The following is a 19,419-nucleotide window of genomic DNA, read 5'->3' on the forward strand; positions in this document are numbered from 1 at the left end:
GCCGTTTCATCAGCCATGGTAACTGCAAAGTGGGAGTATCACTCTACAACTAGAAAAACAGGTAAGAGAAGAAAGCCACAAGAGTCGTAGTGAATAGAGGCAGCGGCAAGGGAGGCTGGCAAGAGGAGCCAATGAGAGAGGCGCGATGGCACCGGCGAACAGAGGCACGACTACTTGGGTCACGTTTGACAGAAGGCGTAACGATTGGATGTCCCAGCGGCACTAGTGATAGGGGCCGGCATACAAAGGCGTGGTGGCAGCACCGGGAGAGGCGACTAGAGGGTTTGCTGCTCACGGCGGGAAGGGCACAGCGGATAGAGGGCGGCACGGCAAGAGGCGACTGAAAAGCGTGGTCGCGGTGGTGGGAGAATGCGCTGTGTGGGAGGCGTGATGGAGAGGAAAACCAGAGGTTCATGGTTCAGGTGTCATTTGCCATGCTAGATGACGAGGCGATGGCCTACAACAGGCTGCGGCGGTGGTGGAGAAGAGAAACGCGAAGGACGAGAAAAACTTTCTAGGGTTTTGGGCTCTAATACCAAGTTCAGAATCAGAGGTTGAGGAATGATGTGACTTGTCATTAATGATAGAAGTCCTCTTTATTTATAATGTATTTACAACCCTAGGGGTAAAAAGGAAAAAATAAAGTAACCCTAATGTAATCTAATGTAAGATGCTAATATTCTAATCCCACGGTTCTCAACCATAACTGATAGAAATTTTCTTCTTGTTCATCTGTTGGGAACATATACCTCATTTGCTGAACTTATTTATTTGATTGAGTTACTGAAACCCTAGAATTCCTTCTCCTTGCTTCAAATTCAAAATTATCCCTTCTTGTTGAACACAATGTTCATTTGGTTGAGCCACATCAATATTTCTCAAACCATATATGATGCAATATCAAGCCTGAAGAAGATCCCTCATGCTTTTTTGGTCCACATCAGAACTAGACCCAAACTGAAGGGCCAAAAACCAAGCCCAGCCGTGGTGTATGTTGGCCAGGGGTCAACCCTTGCGTTTCCCTTGATTGTCGGGCCCATGTGGTCCAATCCTTGAGGCTTCCAGAATTTTAGAGTCTCTAGTTATGTGTCTTTTCTTTTCTTTCGGTACTTGTCTTTTCGTATTCCTAGGTGTATTAATGTGTCTCTTTAAATTCTTAGATTAGGAGTCCAAGAGATTGAAGGCTGGTGTTTAATGTTTTATGGGAGTTAGTGTCTAGGTGAGTAATTAGTTTAGAATAGTGTGCTAGTCATTAATGTTTCTTGGTTTTAGGTTTTAGGAGTTATTAAAGTCCAAGAGTCATTTTTTTTTCTTTAAATACCCATGTATCCAACCTTTTGTAACATGTTGAATTGAATTATTGAATGAAACAAAAGTTGGGGCCTTGGTGGCCAGAGCTGCATTGAAGCAGTCCCTTCCCTCTCCCTCACATTTTTGGTGAGTTTTCCCTCTTTCCCTCTCCTCGACGTCTTCTCTTCTTTTTCTCTCACCCTCTCAATCTCATCTCTTCCACAACACACCAGCCCTTCCCTCACCTATCCCTCACAAGCGTGGTCTGTTTTGAACTTGACTGTTCAACTCCCAACAGCCTAGAACTTCTCTCTTCATCCAAGATCAGAATCTGATCTTGAAACCTCGTCTTTTCCCTTTATCCTATCCCTAACCTCCCTATAAACTAGATCTGATATCTCTATTAAAGATCTGAACCTTCCCCCTGCATCAATATAAAACTTATAATCTCTTGATAGCTATTCTTGGACTCCTTTATGATGTGGGTCCTATGAATGATAAAACATGTTACACAATACATTTGTAAAGATATACCAAATTATGTATTTTTGTGATGAAATACTCATTCTAAATAGGTTTCTAACTTTTAGAAACTACAGTATGACTTATCCTCTGAATACATAAGGCTCTAATCAAAAGCTTTATCCTTACAAAAGCTAAAAATGGTTGATTTGCGATAGGCATTTCATGCATTTTTTAGCCTTATCTAGTTATTCAGAGGAAATGGAACTTATGGCTTTCATCTAGCATAAGTTTCTTGATTGGAAATTCTCTGCAAGTATTGACTGGAATATACTTTTCAGGTTGCATTTGTTGGATTCATTACATGCACAATGTTTCTACGAACAAGAATACATCCTACAAACGAGATGAATGGGAACCTCTATCTTTCTTGCTTGTTTTTCGGACTGGTGCATATGATGTTTAATGGATTTACTGAGTTACCTATTATTATAAGTCGACTCCCAATCTTTTATAAGCAAAGAGATAATTTGTTTCATCCTGCTTGGGCATGGTCCATTCCTAGTTGGCTTTTGCGTGTGCCTTATTCCATCATTGAAGCTGTTGTATGGTCTTGTGTTGTATATTACACAGTTGGGTTTGCCCCTAGTACTGGGAGGTACCTTTTTTTACCAGCTTTACCATTTTTTTTATTTATTTCCTCCTTGAGTTTTCTTTGAACTTATCAGCTCCTTTCAACTGTTTCTAGGTTTTTCTGCTTCATGTTCCTACTATTTTCAGTACACCAAATGGCACTGGGGCTGTTCCGGATGATGGGTGCTCTTGCACGAGATATGGTCATTGCCAATACATTTGGAGCTGCAGCTGTACTAATTGTACTTTTGTTGGGTGGATTTATGATACCAAAAGGTTGATCTAATTATTTTGCTTTGACAATTTTAATGGTGATATGTGATAAGAGTTTCATATAATAATTTGGTGTTTTTTGTTTTTAGCAATGATCAAGCCATGGTGGGTGTGGATGTTTTGGTTGTCACCATTGCAATATGCACAGCGTGCAATTTCAGTTAATGAATTTACAGCCACAAGATGGATGGAGGTTTGGTCCTTACGGCCTTTTGATATGTTTGTTGAACATGGTCTTTGCTGCTTCATAGTTTTTCATGTCTCTTTGGACTCAATCATGAATATGTCTCTTGATTTTTGAATACCCTATATTCTGATAAACATTGCATCTGATGTAGTTGTCCATATACTCTTTCTTTGGCAGAGATCTATGCATGGAAACAATACTGTTGGATATTCTGTTCTCCAATCACATGGTCTACCAAATAATTCTTACTGGTATTGGATTGGAGCTGGTGTTTTATTGGTGTATGCACTGGTTTTCAATGTTGTGCTAACTCTTGCTTTGGCTTACCTCAACCGTAAGTCTGCAAAGACTTAGTGAATTTATAGATCAAATTGTCTTTTTGTTGACCTTTTCTATGTTTGACCTGCACTTGTAACTTCTCTCTCTCTCTCTAATACATTGCATTTCTAAACGATCATAATGTTGGTGTTTGCCGCAGCTCTTAGAAAGCCACAGACAGCGATTCCACTTGATGCTATGGAACAGAATTCTGATGGTGGTCAGTGCACGTTCTTTGAATTCATGTCAACAACATATTTGTTGTCTTGTATTAGATACTGCTATTGTAACTTCTAATTCAGAAGTTTTTCCCCCCATAATTTGCTTACACTAATTCTTACCTCACGGATGCAGTAAGAAGTCAGCTGTCTGACTCGATACACATATCTACTCAAAATAAAGCAGCAAAGAAGGGAATGATTCTTCCATTTCAGCCATTATCATTGACATTTCATCACATCAACTACTTTGTTGACATGCCGAAGGTAATTTTTTCAAGAATGATTGGTTCACTTCAATTTCTAATGGAATGCATTTAACAAACCTTTCTTTGAGTATGATAATAGGAAATGACTGAAAAGGGGATTCCAGAAAAGAAGTTACAACTCTTGTCTGAAGTGAGCGGAGTATTCTCACCTGGTGTTCTTACTGCATTAGTTGGTTCAAGCGGAGCTGGAAAAACCACTCTAATGGACGTGCTTGCTGGTAGAAAGACTGGTGGATATATAGAAGGGGAGATTAGGATATCGGGTTATGCAAAAGAGCAAGGCACTTTTGCCCGAATCTCAGGATATGTTGAACAATCTGATATCCATTCTCCTCAAGTTACGGTTGAAGAGTCGTTATTGTTCTCTTCAAGTCTCCGCCTTCCGAAGGAAATCAGCCAAGAAAGTAAACGAGTCAGTATCTGGATATCACTTTGTGATTAAATAAGCATCTTGTACTTGTCTTTGAAATAAACCATTATTACCATATATTGTAGGAGTTTGTTGAACAAGTAATGGCGTTAGTAGAGCTTGATACTCTAAGGCATGCTTTGGTTGGTTTGCCTGGAAATACTGGCTTATCAACTGAACAGAGAAAACGCCTGACAATTGCGGTGGAGCTTGTCGCAAATCCCTCCATTATTTTTATGGATGAACCCACATCAGGATTGGATGCAAGGGCAGCAGCCATCGTGATGCGTACTGTTCGTAATACTGTTGATACTGGTCGAACAGTGGTTTGCACAATACATCAACCAAGTATTGATATATTTGAAGCATTTGATGAGGTGAGTATAAGCATCTCTTCATAATTGTCCCCAAAATATTGAGAATTGTAATTACTAATATGAGTTTTCATAGAGTTTACTGTCCTTCTGTATATGGTGCAGCTACTTCTTATGAAACGTGGGGGCCAAGTTATATATGGTGGGAAGCTTGGTAAGAACTCACAAATTATGATTGATTACTTCCAGGTACAACTTAATTCTGTAATTTTTACTTTGTGTACCACTTACTGTCTTGCCTGAAGTAATTCCTACATAAATGAGATTTTAATCAAACTAATGTTGGTACCATTGTAGTTTTCTTAGCTCCCAGGAGTGAAACTAGACCTGATTAACCTTTACTTGGTTGCTGGGTTAGACAACAGCCTCAAAAAGAAAACACATCAGGTGCTATTAGAGGATAGACAACAGCCTCAAAATGTTTTGTGGTATCCAAGGGCTCCTATTATGGGTTATGTGTGATGAGATGACAGAGTATGCATGCATTGGCACATCCAATTAGCCAAGGGAAAATCTGACCCAGTCAGGGTGACATGCTGTAATCCTCCTACAAGGCTTTAGTAGAACACATGAGGCCAGATATCTGAGTGAGATGCATGTTTAACTGATAGCAATTCAGCATTTTCATACTCTGAGGATATATTTAGCATACATGCGTGGTTAAATAATAACAGGAATACGACTTTGATTCCAAGCAGATCTAAACTCATGCAGATTATTACTATTATTACCTGTGAAAATAAAATCACCAAAACTATTTCTAGAATTATTAAATTTTTTTTGGTAAATTTCTAGAATTATTAATAGTATTTTAGGTAAAGTGTTTTCTGATCCGGCAGTGTTGAGGACTGATTTGGTTGTTCTACCATTGTATACATAAGTTGTCCTCTGGATTGGCCACATCTCTGATTTAGAGGTCCATATCAACTACATGGCTCACTGTGTATTGGATTCTATCTCTTGCATTTTCAGCGGTCCATAAATTTTTGAGATAGTTGACTTAACAATTTCAACCTTTTTTCTGAGTCATTCAAAGTCCAATCAGACAGAAACTTGATGCATTAGTGGACGACAGCACAAGATATCCAAAAATTTTGAGCATAAATCGAACAGCCTAGTGACAGATTTACCTTCCTGACCAGGAAATTATTATTATTATTATTATTTTCTTTGTCCAGTGGGTATATCAGTCACTAGACCGTTTGGTTTAAAAAAAAATCATTTAAAGTTAGTCTTTCTACCCTTTTCTGCCTGTCCCAAATCATTTGTCCACAATGCAAATTAAGTAATAAGTGCTTATGAAGATTACCACTTTGACCTTTCATCTATATGACTTTGCATTTATTATCTACTTTGAAAAGTATTTTGTCCCAAGTAATGGAAGGACAATTTTGGAAACAAGGGGTCTTTTAATGCTTTGACCACTATGCCTCACGCTATGGGTTTCTTCAAAGGGGACGATTATTGCACAGGACACAGAGTATTATTAATGTTAAGATGCTTTTTGAATTTTCTGTCGGTTGCTTCAGGGTGCTTTCCTAGTTCCATGTAGAAACTTGTTGAGCATGAAAAACAACTGTAGGTTTTGGCAGGGTTTTTGTTTTGTTTTGTAGATATATGGATAGTGTTTCAATTCTGATCTTATTTTGTAGAAATATGCATCTGTTTCTCCTGAATGTTTCACTTTCAGCAGAGCAAACTCTTCTTGATAAACTCTTCAAGATAATTAGATGCCTCGTGATTCGAATTAAAACCTTATTCAGAATCGGCTTTACGAGATCCAGCTCTCAACCTTTTTTCACTGGCTTACTATATGTATCTGATCTATAGAATGTTTGAGAACCACATTTTCTATTGCTGGATGTGGAAGAATTGGATAGAATGACCATAAAGTTCTGCTGCTTTGAATGAGCAGCTGATCAATGTTTCTTTCCTTGAATAGAATATTAGTGGAATTTATCCAATTCCCAGTGGCTACAATCCAGCAACTTGGATGCTTGAGATCACTACACCTGCTGCTGAACGGAGAATTGGTCAAGATTTTGCACACATATACAGGAACTCTGATCAATACAGGTGACAAATCAATTAAATCAATTTTCTTTGAGAAAACAAGATGTAGTTTGTATTTCCTCTAAATTGCTAACTTGTACCTATTCTTAGATGATACTTCTCACTTTACATCTAATTCTATCAATTCATTACTGTAGGGAAGTGGGAGCTTCGATTGAGAGTTTGAGCATCCCACCTGATGGTTCTGAGCCTCTAAATTTTGCTTCTACATATGAACAAGATAGTATTTCTCAATTTGGGATATGTTTATGGAAGCAAAATCTTGTGTATTGGAGAAGTCCCCAATACAATGCCATGCGTTTATTCTTTACTACACTTAGTGCAATAATAATTGGCTCAATATTTTGGGATGTTGGTTCAAAAAGGTAATATTTATTTTTCTTGTTCTCATTTAGCCCTGATGGTGAGGTTTATAATGACTTGTTGTATTAACAATTTATTTGCTATAATTATGATTGTCTACTGTTCCTTGTAACTTAGGATACTATTCTCATGCTTTTCACTTCATTCATTTATAGTGAAGATTCACAGTGAAAATAAACGACTTTCTTTGCTTCTATGAACAAGCAAGCATCTTTCCATAAACTCAAATCCCAAATCTGGAAATCTCCAATTTGTTAAAGGATATGATAGAAAGATCCTTGTAAATAGGATGTCCCGTGGAACCATAACTACAATTGGCAATACCTAAAAGTAAATCAGACAAGAAAAATGTGAAAACAGTACTGAGTAATTGAAAAAGAATAAGAATAACGAAGATGAACAGAAATTGAGTAAAGGGAAAGGAGAAACAGATTTATCATAAAGGTCTGCGAAGTTTACTTTGCAGTTTTGAATTTGGGAAAAACATTGCATTGAAAAAAAAAACCTTGCTATGCTCCTGACATTAAACTTGTGGAACTTTGTATTATCATTCTAGGGTTTCTATTAGACCAGTTGGAAACTAAATCGGAGAAAACTAAGACAAATCGGAACTCTTCAGATTTCTCTGTGGCTGAATTAAAAACAAAAAACAAAACCAGACAAACATGGAAAATAGCTTTGAAAATACCCGAAACTAATATCATAACTTATTAATTTAAGATCAAAAGCCTTCTAGTTTTTGTGAAAATTACAAGTGGTCCATTGTCAAAAAGTCACATTTGAAATTTTAACCCAATAATAACCTCAGAGCATTTAGTTAATTATGACATCGAAGTGGATTAACTTCAAGAAATCATCAGCCCTTTTATCTATTAGAATGGGTTTCATAGTCAGTTTTCCTTGTAGACGGGATTCATAGGTTGAGTAAGGTTCCACCTTAAAACTATCTAAAGGACCATTCTTAATAACTTGTTAATCCTTTCTAATCTAATATGACCTAATCTAAGGTGCCATAGGTAGTGGAGCTTAAAGGAGCAAGCTTTCTTGTCAAACCCCGATTTGAAACCTCATTTATTTTTAAAACTGAGCTTAGAAAATAAAAACCATTTTCTAAAATCCCAAAAGCAATGAATCTACCATTATTGCGAATAATAAGTTTTAAATCAAATTAAAACACATAACCATATGAAGTTAACTTTGAAACTGAAATGATTTTCCTCTAAAAATCAGGTACATAATAACAATCCTTTAAAACTAAAACAGAATGATCCTATAGCCGCCGCTGTACTCCTGTTCCCATCCTGAGACACTTCATTCTTTTATAGCCTTCTTGTCTCTTTGAACACCTGCAACATGGGTAGTGGACCTGGAATCCACCAACAATGTATCAGTCGGTCTTACCAATAAGTTGGATTCAAATAAGACAAAAGTTTCGATAGTACCTTCTTTGGGCTTCTTTTCAGAGAGGCCAGGTTAGTGTGACAGTTCTGTTTCCAATGTCCAATTTTACTGCAATGGAAACACTTTCTTTTGTGGGTTTCATTTTCTCCACTCCTCCTTCCTTGACCTTCGGAGTCTTACCCTTATTAGCCTTAGACTTAAAAGGATTTACCTCCATTGCTATTATTACTGCCTTTTCTTTCTTAATAGAAACCTCTGCCTCTTCCAACATGTTGGCTAGTTCAAAAATTTCAGCTACAAGCTTGTTTATATGAAAGTTCTTAATGAACGAACTATAACTCTATAAGCAGGAGGCAGTGACATAAAATGACATTATTCTTATATTTAAGATCAAAAGATGTGCCAAGGGATTCCAGTTTGAAAAATATTATTCATATTCATCAGATGATCCATAACTGAAGTCCCTACAGCCATCTTAGTACTATGAAGAGTTGAAGTGACCGCAAGGCGAGCATGACGATTCTGCTTGCCAAAGATTTCATCTTCTTCATCATGTCATATACTGATATACCGTAGGCAGTTCATCACATGACTTGGCTAAGGAGCCATTTTTATTGAAATTGTCATATGCCTCAATTTCTTGAGGGTCATTAAAGTGAGGCAGTGGAGGAAACTCTTGCTCCAGGACAGTGGAGAGTTTATCAGTTGTGAATACCAAAATTAGGTTTCTCCTCCAGTCCACATAATTTGCACTGGTCAACTTGTTTTCTTTAAGTAGGGTGATTATGGCTATATTGTTCGTCATATTGATAAAACTTCAAAAAAGTACAAGTACACATTTGAATGCATGATAAAGAACCATTGAATTTAAGTGGACGAATCTGAATCAATGGTCTTTCACATTACAAGCTTCCATCATAGCTTATTAACGTGAATTGGAACGTCTCAAACATTACAAGCACTACTTACCCTATAGTGGGATGATGCCAACTATTGCAGTGCACTCTCACTATTTATGTCTACTACTTATCACATAGGAGATGGACCCAAATCATCTCATCGACCAACTCAGGTGTTATCCTATCGACATCTGCAAGAATGGGTCTATGAAACCTTTATGCCCATCAACAATTGGAGGCCATGGAAATTCTACTAGTTAAGAATTTCCTTATCACACTTGCTTTATTGGATAAGGATAATGACATCTTATGTCAAGGCAATGTAACATACATCACATGTATTTAAGAATTGCATTCTAGTCTTGAATTCAATATTACTTCAATTTGATAGTTATTTCATAATGTTACATTAATTTTATTGCTCATCGATTGATTTCTTTAAATTAAGAATTGATTTCTTTAAATCAAGAATTGATTTCTCTCTGAATTCAGAGACTTTGCAACCAGTCATCTATCTGTTGAGAGCAGACCCCTTTCTCTTGATGTAATATTTCGAATATCATACATTGTTCAATTGTTCCCTCTTGATGCTATATTTCAAATTTTGTTTCTTTCGTTTACATCTGAGAGCCTTTCTTATTTCCCCCTGCTCAATCTTTCATCTAAACCTGAGTTCTCTTTACCTCCCTAATTTCTTCCATTTAAACCTCATTATTTTCACCACCTTGCTATTTGGAAACTAAAAACCTACTTCCCGATCTGCTTTAGTTCACTACTTCCTTCGCTTTGACTCCTCCCCCCTTCTATCTTTGGTTATAGAGAGTTTTATTCCAATCGTAGTTCAAAATCTCGTTTCGGTAGGCAAATTCGGTCAAAGACCAAAATGAGTGACATACTGAAATTTCGGCTTCACCAAAACAGTGTATTTTTTTTCCTGTGAGTCTTGCTTGACCATTTTTGCGGGGGGGGGGGGGGGGGAATGGCCGTAATGACCGAAATTTTGCCGAAACAGTGTATTTTTGTGACCAAAATGAGTGAGATTTCGAGTGAAATTTTGGCAAAACAGTGCTGATTCTGGGTTTCGCCTCCTGTTTTGTCTCGGACAAGTTGAAATTAGCAAAATTTCAGCGAGTTTTTGAACTATGATTCTAGTATGATCTTAGAAGTGGATAGTCTATATTAGTAATGCTTGCTTTCCAAGCCCTCTCTAACTACAGCCAAATCTACAAAATTCATGGCAGTCAATAGGTTGAATTCTTGATCGAGTAAATCATTAAAGAATTCCTATATTTTTTTTTTTTGGGTGAATAATTCCTATATTTCAACCCTCTAGTAAATAAATTATCTCTGGCATCGGTTACAACATATCGATCATTTCTCCTCCGGTCCAATCAGTTCAATTGAGAGCTCTCTCTCATATCAGCATGCCAATCATTTATTCCTATAGTTTACTTCTTCCAGAACCTACAGGAACATAGGCTGTCAAATGTAGTCTTGCATCAAACAGTCTATGATCATGAACTTTTTTCCCTTATTGCAACATGGTGCTAAGGTTTGAAACTGATCAAGTAGCATCTCCTCAATGTTTTGTAGGGACACAACAGAGAACTTATTAATGGTTATGGGTGCTCTTTATGCTTCAAGCTTGTTTCTTGGAGTCAACAATTCTTCTACAGTGCAGCCAATTATTTCTGTTGAGAGGACAGTCTTCTATAGAGAGAGAGCAGCTGGAATGTACTCTCCATTTCCTTATGCGGTAGCCCAGGTAAGAGAGTCGGTTATTGTATAAGCACAGTACTTGTTGAATGAACTAATCAATATATTACTTTTCCTTGTTGGCAGGGTCTGATAGAGATTCCATACATTGCCATGCAAACAATATTATTTGGTGTCATCACATATTTCATGATTAATTTTGAAAGAACAATAGGTAATGTTTAACTCCTATTTTTCTAAGGTTTTTTACTCTATGGGATTGGAAGCTGACTTTAATTTATTTGATTGGCTTTAGTCTGTAGCTGAAGACAGATCTAATTTGTGACACCTACATTTGTTTCACAAATGAGATCTCCATTAAATGCCATGTTTATTCACAAGCGTAGTTGTGGTCCATTGGATATATATATTGAGCAGAAGATTTCCTCAATATATGCCACGAATCAGTTAAAAGAGCCATGATCTAGCTTGAATGCTTTGACCATTCAGTTCAGATGATCTGTTGAGCAGTCAACACTTTTTTGAAGCACTCATTTGGTTGGTCAAGTGGTTTGCTATCTGTTATAATATCAGAATTTATACAATCAGATTAGAAGAAGAAAACAGAGAAGAAGAAGGAAGAGGAGAAAGGAAGAAGAAGCCACAAATCCAAAAGGGAGGATGGACCTGCGGTAGAATTCTATGTTGTATCGCAGGTCACTTAATGTCTTATATAATAATAAATCCTAAGGACAAAACTGCCCTTACATCATGCGGAAATAATAAAGAACATAAATAAAAGACATAAAGGACCTATCTGCCCTTATCTACTCCAACACTATCTAATGTTGATTGCATAATAATCAATTAGCTTTCTAATTTCTTTCTAGTTTGGTAATGTATCTTGTACTGCTTTCCTAGTATAAAATAAAGTGCATCCAGGATTCATTTTCTTCTGTTTTCAATTGCCATGTTTTGTAAGATAGCTGATAACCAATTTTGCAGAAACATGGCCAACGTAAAAGTGCTAAGAAATTCATTTTTAGCAAGAATAAGCTAACAGGGGATAAAATGCTCTTATGTATCCAGTTTCCTTAAAAACATCTGCACATGTTATCCCTTATGCTCACATAAAATGCTTAAGAATCAATACCAATTGTGAGTTAATGTTCAGTGAATTCACTCAGACAATCCTTAATTGAATAGATTTTTTTATTCCCGTTCTTAATTATGTTGTCCGACCATTTAGCCAATTTGTTTTGAAACTTAATTATGTTGTTCGACCATTTAGCTGATTTGTTTTGAAATGTAATGGTTTAACACGAATGGATTCTGTTTTGCAGTAAAGTTTCTGTTCTACCTTCTATTCATGTTCCTCACGTTTACCTACTTTACGTTCTACGGGGTTATGGCGGTTGGTCTCACACCTAATCAGCAGTTAGCGGCTGTCATTTCTTCAGCATTCTACTCGTTGTGGAACCTCCTTTCAGGTTTTATTGTCCCAAAACCAGTAAGTAATCTACTATTCTTAAGCCAACAATTTCTACTTGTCATGGTTCCATCTTAACCACCAAAGCCAATCGCTGTTATATCATTTATCTTCTTACCTGAGGGCCTTCTTTTTTTGACAGAGCATACCAGGATGGTGGATTTGGTTTTACTATATTTGTCCAGTAGCTTGGACCCTAAGGGGTATCATATCCTCTCAGCTAGGCGACGTGGAGACTCTAATTGTCGAGCCTGAATTTAAGGGATCTGTCAAAGAGTATATCAATGTCAGTCTTGGCTATGGGCCAGGAATGATCGGTGTTTCTGTGGCAGTGCTCATTGCCTTCATTATCTTCTTCTTCAGTGTTTATGCAATCTCCATCAAGATTCTCAACTTCCAAAAAAGATAAGGATTCACAGATTTGTGAGCTTATTCTAACTGAAAATAATTCGGCCAGGAGGTAAATGAACAAGAAAAAGATCAACAACAGTGATGGTGATAAAGAAGATATGCCCTGGCAGTATGTGTTTTCTCTCTGAAAATGTTGTCTATAAGACAACTTCTCCACTAGACAATAAAGTCCAAAGCAACACATTTGGCTCATGGCAAATCTATCCTTGGGATAAAATGTTTGCAGTCTCACTGTGCAAAGGGTTGTTTTAATTAGTGGTGGTGCCCATTAGAAATTAGTTTAGTTGTTCAGGGATGGTAGTTTAACAAGTTCAAGATTCCTAATAGTATTTCCCAAATTTACTTATTTTAGGAAACTAGATAATTGCTCCTCCGTTACATATGAATGGAATATAGAATTTGGATTGGAATTGTGTAATCGAGAAGGATTCTTCTTTCTCTCTCTCTCTCTCTCTCTTCCCCTATCCCTCTCTTCTCCTCTCCTTGAACTCCTAGTGGTAAGAATTTGAAAATTTTCAGAACATTCATAATTATGAAAAGCTGGAATGACAAAATAATACAGGTCAAGAATCATGTGTGTAGTCATCACATTTTGTCACCCTGGAGGTGTGCATAGCCATAATGATTGGGTGTCCTCGATAGAACATGGTTCAATCCAATATTGGTCATTAGGTATATTTCATCATCATCATTGAAAATGGTTAGAAAAAACTTAGTTAGATCATTATTATTTTATAAAAGGTTTTATTTTTTGCTTTGTGGAATCCGTTTTCAATGTATTATTCAAGTTATTTTTGAAAAAAAAAGTTACATTAGTTATTTTCCAACACACCTGGATTACTCAATTTGGATTTTTTTTTTTTGGGGATAAAATACTCAATTTGGATTTACTACTTTAAAGTTTTAATTTTCGAAGGAAAATAAAATAAATTGAATCAGACCGGGTCTGGGATTAGCCTACATCGGGACCTGCACCTCTAGTGTGGGGATGATTCCAGCTTCTGAAAAACACCACAAATATTATTATGGTCAAATCTTCTCTGTGCCGGGGGTGCAAGCCATGCCCAGGCACATGGAGGTGGGCGAAATGACCACCCTACCCCTTGAATGGTAGGCCCATGTGTCTGGGCGCAGGCTGTGCTATGGCAAAGAAAACATCAGCCCTATTATTATTTACATCATTACAAAAAATTAGAGATGAAAGATGATTAGAAATATGAGAAGAATTATGAGATGAGACAAAAATATGTCCAAGGCCATGGGTGGGCGATAGGCCCTGTAGCATATCCTGTAATCATGTGAGACATTCCAAATATGAAGGTTAGTCCATTCCAAATTAGATGCTACTATTAGGATTTTTATCCTCTCCCGTTTTGACACCATTCTGTTCGTCTGGTTCCTTAACCCGATGAACGACACATGGAAGGTTCTCATCCAATGGCTGAATTTGAAAAAACAAATCCCACTTCCCAAAAACGCATTAACTCTCTCTCTCTCCTCTCTCCTCTCTCCACTCTTTCCCGCAACTCTCTCTCCACTCTCGTCTCACTCCTGAAAAAAACGAAGACTTCCTTCGTCTCTCACAAGGAACCTCCAGCGACTCCGACGACCCAAGCTTTGGACTAAGTGTGTCAAACCGTGCAGTTTTGATTATACAGTGCAGTTCTGGTTTGGTGCACATTTTGCAAGGTAGAAATCAAAACCGCACCGGATAAGAATCACTCAAAATCAAAATCGTTTTATATGCGGTGCGGTTTTCACGATTTCTATTCGATTTTTATTATACGGCTAACAACCGGTTTACATGCGGTTTGTCATACCCGTTCACATCTGGTTTCAACTTTGTACCCTTTAATTCTATCATCCATTTTCTTGTTATGTGGGAGAAATTGTATATTTCATAAACAAATTAGAATATAATTAACAAATCAGAATATCACTAACAAAACCTTATAATTAATACTCAACCTTCTACCTTTGTACCCTTTAATTCAATTAACCCATTTCATAAACAAATCAGAATATAAGCAATCAACATAGAACCTTATCAAAAATTAACACCAAGCATTAAATAAAAGATCTTGATCTTGTTCAAAAGATAATTCCATAAGGTTTCCAACACCACCAAAATCAAGCAAACAAAAGAAGTTCTAATCATCAAAATTATCCCCAAGGAAAAATGAATGAATAATCTAATATTCTATAATGTTATGTTTCCAAGCTCCATTCTCAATCCAACAGTCCATAATTAACCATAGACATTCTACAAAGATACATCCACGTCACTTTAATTTGCATTCTTTAGCTTCTTCTAAGAGTTCCAATGCAACAAAGATGAGCTTAGATGTTCCCGTCTCCACCCATTAGAATTTTCTACTCCAGAGATTCCAACACCTCCCTGTTATGCAAAGTAAGTGTAAATTTTTCTTGTTAATTTCTTAAGTGTAATAAAAGATAAATGAAGAAATCGTAAGTTGGTACCTATACTGAACAAGCTAACCCTCCACGGGTATTATACATTAGTTATGGACTCTTGGATTTTATCCAGTTCTATTCGGTTCAAAATTGACGGTTAATCGACGGTTATTCGGTTCTGAATCGAACCAAACCGGATAGAGAACATGTGAAATCAGAATAGTACCAATTTTTTGCGATCCGATTCGGTTCAATCGTAAACAGTTGATTCCGATTTCGATTTCATTTTGACACCCTTACTTTGGACTGCAACCTTCCGACTGCTCTCTCTCGGCGAGTCTCCGTGCCCTAGCTCCAAGAAACCAGCCGAAGTGGGAAGATTACAGTCCAAAGCTTGACTCGCCAAAGTCGCCGGAGGTTCCTTGTGAGAGACGAAGGAAATCTTCGTTGTTTTCGAGAGGAGTAGAGGAGGGAGAGAGAGAGTTGCGGGAAAGAGTGGGGAGAAGAGAGAGAGACAATTAATGCACTTTTGGAAGTGGAACGCGTTTTTGGGAAGTGGGATTTGTTTTTTCAAATTCAGCCGTTGGATGAGAACTTTACACATGTGGTTCATCGGGTTAAGGAACCTAACGAACATGATGGTGTCAGACTGAGAGAGGATAAAAATCCGGATTCTCCTTACTTGTTAGGTTGTGCTTCTTTCTTCTTACTTTCATCATTCTTCTTTCATTTCGTACAAAAAAAAAAAAAAAAATCATTCTTCTTTCATTTCTCTTTTATTTTTCATTTTACATTTCTCATCTCATTTTCCATTCCTCTTTTCCGCATCTCTTCATTCCCCTTTTTGTTTAGACCTTAGTTTTTCTTACTTTGTTTTGGATGAATATTAATTTTTCAAAAAAAAATTCCACCATTTGGGTGTAATGGAAGAAGGGATGTTTTCATAATTAAGGTTTTTACATGAATTTAAGACTATTAAAATACATACTAATTTTATTTCATGCATCCCAAGAATACTCATATTAACATAATATCAGTATGCATTTTTAGTATTTTTAGGCATATCATGTATTTTCAAGTATATGTATTTTTACCTTTTTATGTTTTTATCTTAATTTCATATTTTATAATAATTATTTTTTTGCATTATCTCTGTGTTTCTCATTGGAATGCATATTAATTTATAGTTTTAACTTATTTTATTTATTTATTATATTTAGTTTGTATTTATTTTGCATTTTAGGATAGGACACATCATTATATTTCAATTATTTTGAGCAAAACAATTTCATACGATTTTTGCGAAATAGATTTTTGTGTTCTTTTTATTTCAGTATTCAGTGTTTAGTATTTTCTGATTTATCATTATTTATCTTATATCTTTGGATTTTTCACGCATTTTTGGTATTTATGTATTTGAGGGGTATTTTTGTCATTTTAGGCATAATAATTTCTCATGACTTTTTGGAGTAGATTTTCTAATAATGTTAGCGTTAATAGTTGTTTCTTAGGCATTCTTCTGTTTTCTTTGAGTTTTTATCATTTTTATGCATTAAAAAGGGTAGTTTGGTCATTGTGTATTTTTCTGTAAATTTTAGTTGTCTATTGTATTTTATGTACTGATCTACTCTGTCTAACGTACATTCTTCTATCAATGTATCTCTTTTTTATTTTATCATATAATATTTATGTTTTTATCTGGTAGTAAATCCAAAATCCAAAAGCCAAAATCAAAAAAAATGTTAGCGATTATTCTAGAAGAAATGAAACAAAAGATATGGTAGAACTAGGACAGTTATTGTATGAGGTTTACCCAATTCTAGATGCAGAGGCGCATAATAGATCGATATGAACATCATGAGCTGTCCCGTTTTATCATATAATATTATTTATGTGATTTGGTCATGTTCGTATATTAACATTTGTTTTGGAGTGCATGCGTCAAGTTAAGTCTTCACTTCCTCATTTCATTTTTTTTTGTCTTCTACAAATTATAGCATGAGATGTGATTTTTATTATTTTATAAAAAATAACAAATAAATGGAAGACCATCTCTGCAACCTAACTTGAACCCAATCTCGTGGTTAAACCAGTTTGAATAGAGTCATGCTTTTATTGCGGCTCATAGACCTTAATCTAGGTGGCTACTCCCAATTCCTTCTTTCTCAAGATAAGACTGACCCTCTCCATCGACCACCGCATCTCATGTGGTATCTGTATATTCTAATTCTCCTTCTATTGTAGGAGCTTCTGGATCTGTTTATGACCTGTTATTAAACCGTGTCCTTAAAAATTGTGGGCAGAAGTTTTGGGTCCTCCTGAGTTTATGTACTCTGGGAATCGTTTGATTTCCAAGGATATCCCCTTCCTTTGTGGAACAAACTCTGGTCTTTCATTTCTACTGCGGTTCTCCATAATTTGAAAGGCCGGATTTTTTGGTTGATTGCAACTTTTGCCGTACTTTTTTTGCTTTGTTTAATATTTTGCTTATAAGAGAAAAAAAAATGGAAGGTCATGATCTTAAGGATGATAAAAATGTAGTCTTTAAATCTGAAAGTTGGTGTTGTGGCAGACGAATTTCTGGTTGCAAAGTGTGGAAATTGCAAACTGGGAGAAAATTTTCATTTTTTAGCTTTATCATGTTATGGCTCATAAATTGCTTTCCAAATTGAGCACAATAATACATCAACTCTAACAAAGAGTTGTGTGTAATTTTCAACCCTTTTTTCTGGTTTCCCTTCTTTCTATATTCAAGGATTTATCTAGTAAAATAATAAACACCAACAAGATTGGAGGGTTCAAAACAAAATTTTGAGGTACTGTTATCTGAGAAATGCACCCCCAATGAAGTGTTCTATCAATGCGTGTAGGTACTTATCACTTGTGTTTTAGTTAAAACAAACCCTTGACAATCACTAGAACACATCCAGAGATGATGTTCAACCTTCCAAAATCACACATTAAAAGTAGGGTGGAGGGAAGAACAAGATAGCAACTATTTCACAATTGGAGAAAAAACAATGCACAGATGGGTAGCTTTCCCCACTATTTGGCCTAAACAAATCTTAACAATGTACGCCTAGCATACAGAATTTGATACAAAATTTAGCAGTCAGACCAAAAAAGCACTTGCTTTCAGCAGGCATTTTAATTGCATAACATACTCACCAATTCCACAAGCCCTTTTTGATGGAAATGTATAGAGATTTGGATCCCAACCCCATTTATCATGTAGCAGATATAAACAAGCTTCCATTTGTCCCGTAAATGTAGCAGAAAATGCTTCAGACTTGCCCCATGTCAATCAGTGCAGATTCTACAAGCTTGACTTTTTTCGAATTCTCATCATTGATGAGTGAAAGCTTTTCAATTGATGCTCTAAGCTGCGCAATTTGGGCATCTGGCAGATGAGGCTTCCTCCTCAATGCTAGCTGTCTTCTGGCTGAGTTTGATGCATTACCTTGGGGAGAATGCGAAAACCTTCTCAACCTTGCATTTAGAGCTTCAATGGAAGAACGTAGTGCATCCAACTCAAGTCCTGTGAATCTATCTGCACAATACCACATGATATTGAAAAAGATTTTAAGATGTTGATTCTAGCTAAACTAAATATATGAGTAGAATGTAAAAACTATTTTTAAGTACCAAGCTCAGATTTGAATTGACGTTCTGCTCTGGACAATGGTTTCCTTCGGACCCCAGGTAAGTCTCTCAATCCTTGTAAATGCTCTTCTAGATGCTCATGGACCTGGACGGCATGATTTATTCGGTCATCAAATCTTGGCTGTTTCTCCTCAACCTTCAGAAGGTTTTTCTTGGCCTCAGTTAAACGAGCATGCTGGTCATCTATGATTTTCTTCAGTTGTGCAGCGTGATGTTTGAGTTCAAAGAAAACCTGGGAAATATGAACAAGAAAGAACCTTCAGTTACCTTTACGACCATTCGAGAGCTCATGATTAACCTTGGAATTTGGTAAAATCAACTCACAAGTTGAATGATTCATGAAGTCTAGTCTTCATTAGCTCAGACACTTCTAACATGAAAAAAGGAGAAAAAGAGAGGCAAACTCCATCACTGGAAAGATATAATATGGGTTCTCATTTCACTGCCCGTGCAAACACATGGGCCCATGGAGTTATGAGCACCAGTCCACAGTGGTAATGAAACTTAAATATACCATCCTCAGGAAATTCTAGGAGTGATATATGTAATGATGAAGTATGAACTGACTTGAGGCTCA

At 36.5% G+C, this 19,419-nt stretch overlaps 2 protein-coding genes across 3 annotated transcripts in view; one reads left to right on the plus strand and one right to left on the minus strand.

Annotated features, from left to right (window-relative positions):
- The window catches only part of LOC122670747 (ABC transporter G family member 31-like), a 51,522-nt gene that overhangs the window by 23,500 nt on the left and 8,603 nt on the right, over positions 1-19,419 (plus strand). For both annotated transcript variants that reach the window (XM_043867724.1, XM_043867725.1), the window contains 15 exons: positions 2,094-2,410; positions 2,501-2,661; positions 2,748-2,851; positions 3,023-3,179; positions 3,324-3,383; positions 3,512-3,648; positions 3,730-4,062; positions 4,146-4,436; positions 4,539-4,622; positions 6,376-6,509; positions 6,644-6,871; positions 10,763-10,934; positions 11,012-11,099; positions 12,208-12,374; positions 12,496-12,780. In XM_043867724.1, the coding sequence (XP_043723659.1) occupies positions 2,094-2,410; positions 2,501-2,661; positions 2,748-2,851; positions 3,023-3,179; positions 3,324-3,383; positions 3,512-3,648; positions 3,730-4,062; positions 4,146-4,436; positions 4,539-4,622; positions 6,376-6,509; positions 6,644-6,871; positions 10,763-10,934; positions 11,012-11,099; positions 12,208-12,374; positions 12,496-12,762 (2,700 nt within the window). In that variant the 3' untranslated portion in view covers positions 12,763-12,780. The remainder of the gene's footprint in view (positions 1-2,093; positions 2,411-2,500; positions 2,662-2,747; positions 2,852-3,022; positions 3,180-3,323; positions 3,384-3,511; positions 3,649-3,729; positions 4,063-4,145; positions 4,437-4,538; positions 4,623-6,375; positions 6,510-6,643; positions 6,872-10,762; positions 10,935-11,011; positions 11,100-12,207; positions 12,375-12,495; positions 12,781-19,419) is intronic.
- LOC122670748 (nuclear pore complex protein NUP88) overlaps positions 18,305-19,419 on the minus strand; it is a 46,306-nt gene continuing 45,191 nt past the window's right edge. The window contains exons 8-9 of the mRNA XM_043867726.1: positions 18,825-19,074; positions 18,305-18,729 (exon numbers count right to left, since the gene is read on the minus strand). Coding sequence (XP_043723661.1) covers positions 18,464-18,729; positions 18,825-19,074 — 516 coding nt within the window. The 3' untranslated portion in view covers positions 18,305-18,463. The remainder of the gene's footprint in view (positions 18,730-18,824; positions 19,075-19,419) is intronic.

Source organism: Telopea speciosissima, chromosome 8, assembly GCF_018873765.1.
Source record: "Telopea speciosissima isolate NSW1024214 ecotype Mountain lineage chromosome 8, Tspe_v1, whole genome shotgun sequence".
NCBI classification, from domain to species: domain Eukaryota; kingdom Viridiplantae; phylum Streptophyta; class Magnoliopsida; order Proteales; family Proteaceae; genus Telopea; species Telopea speciosissima.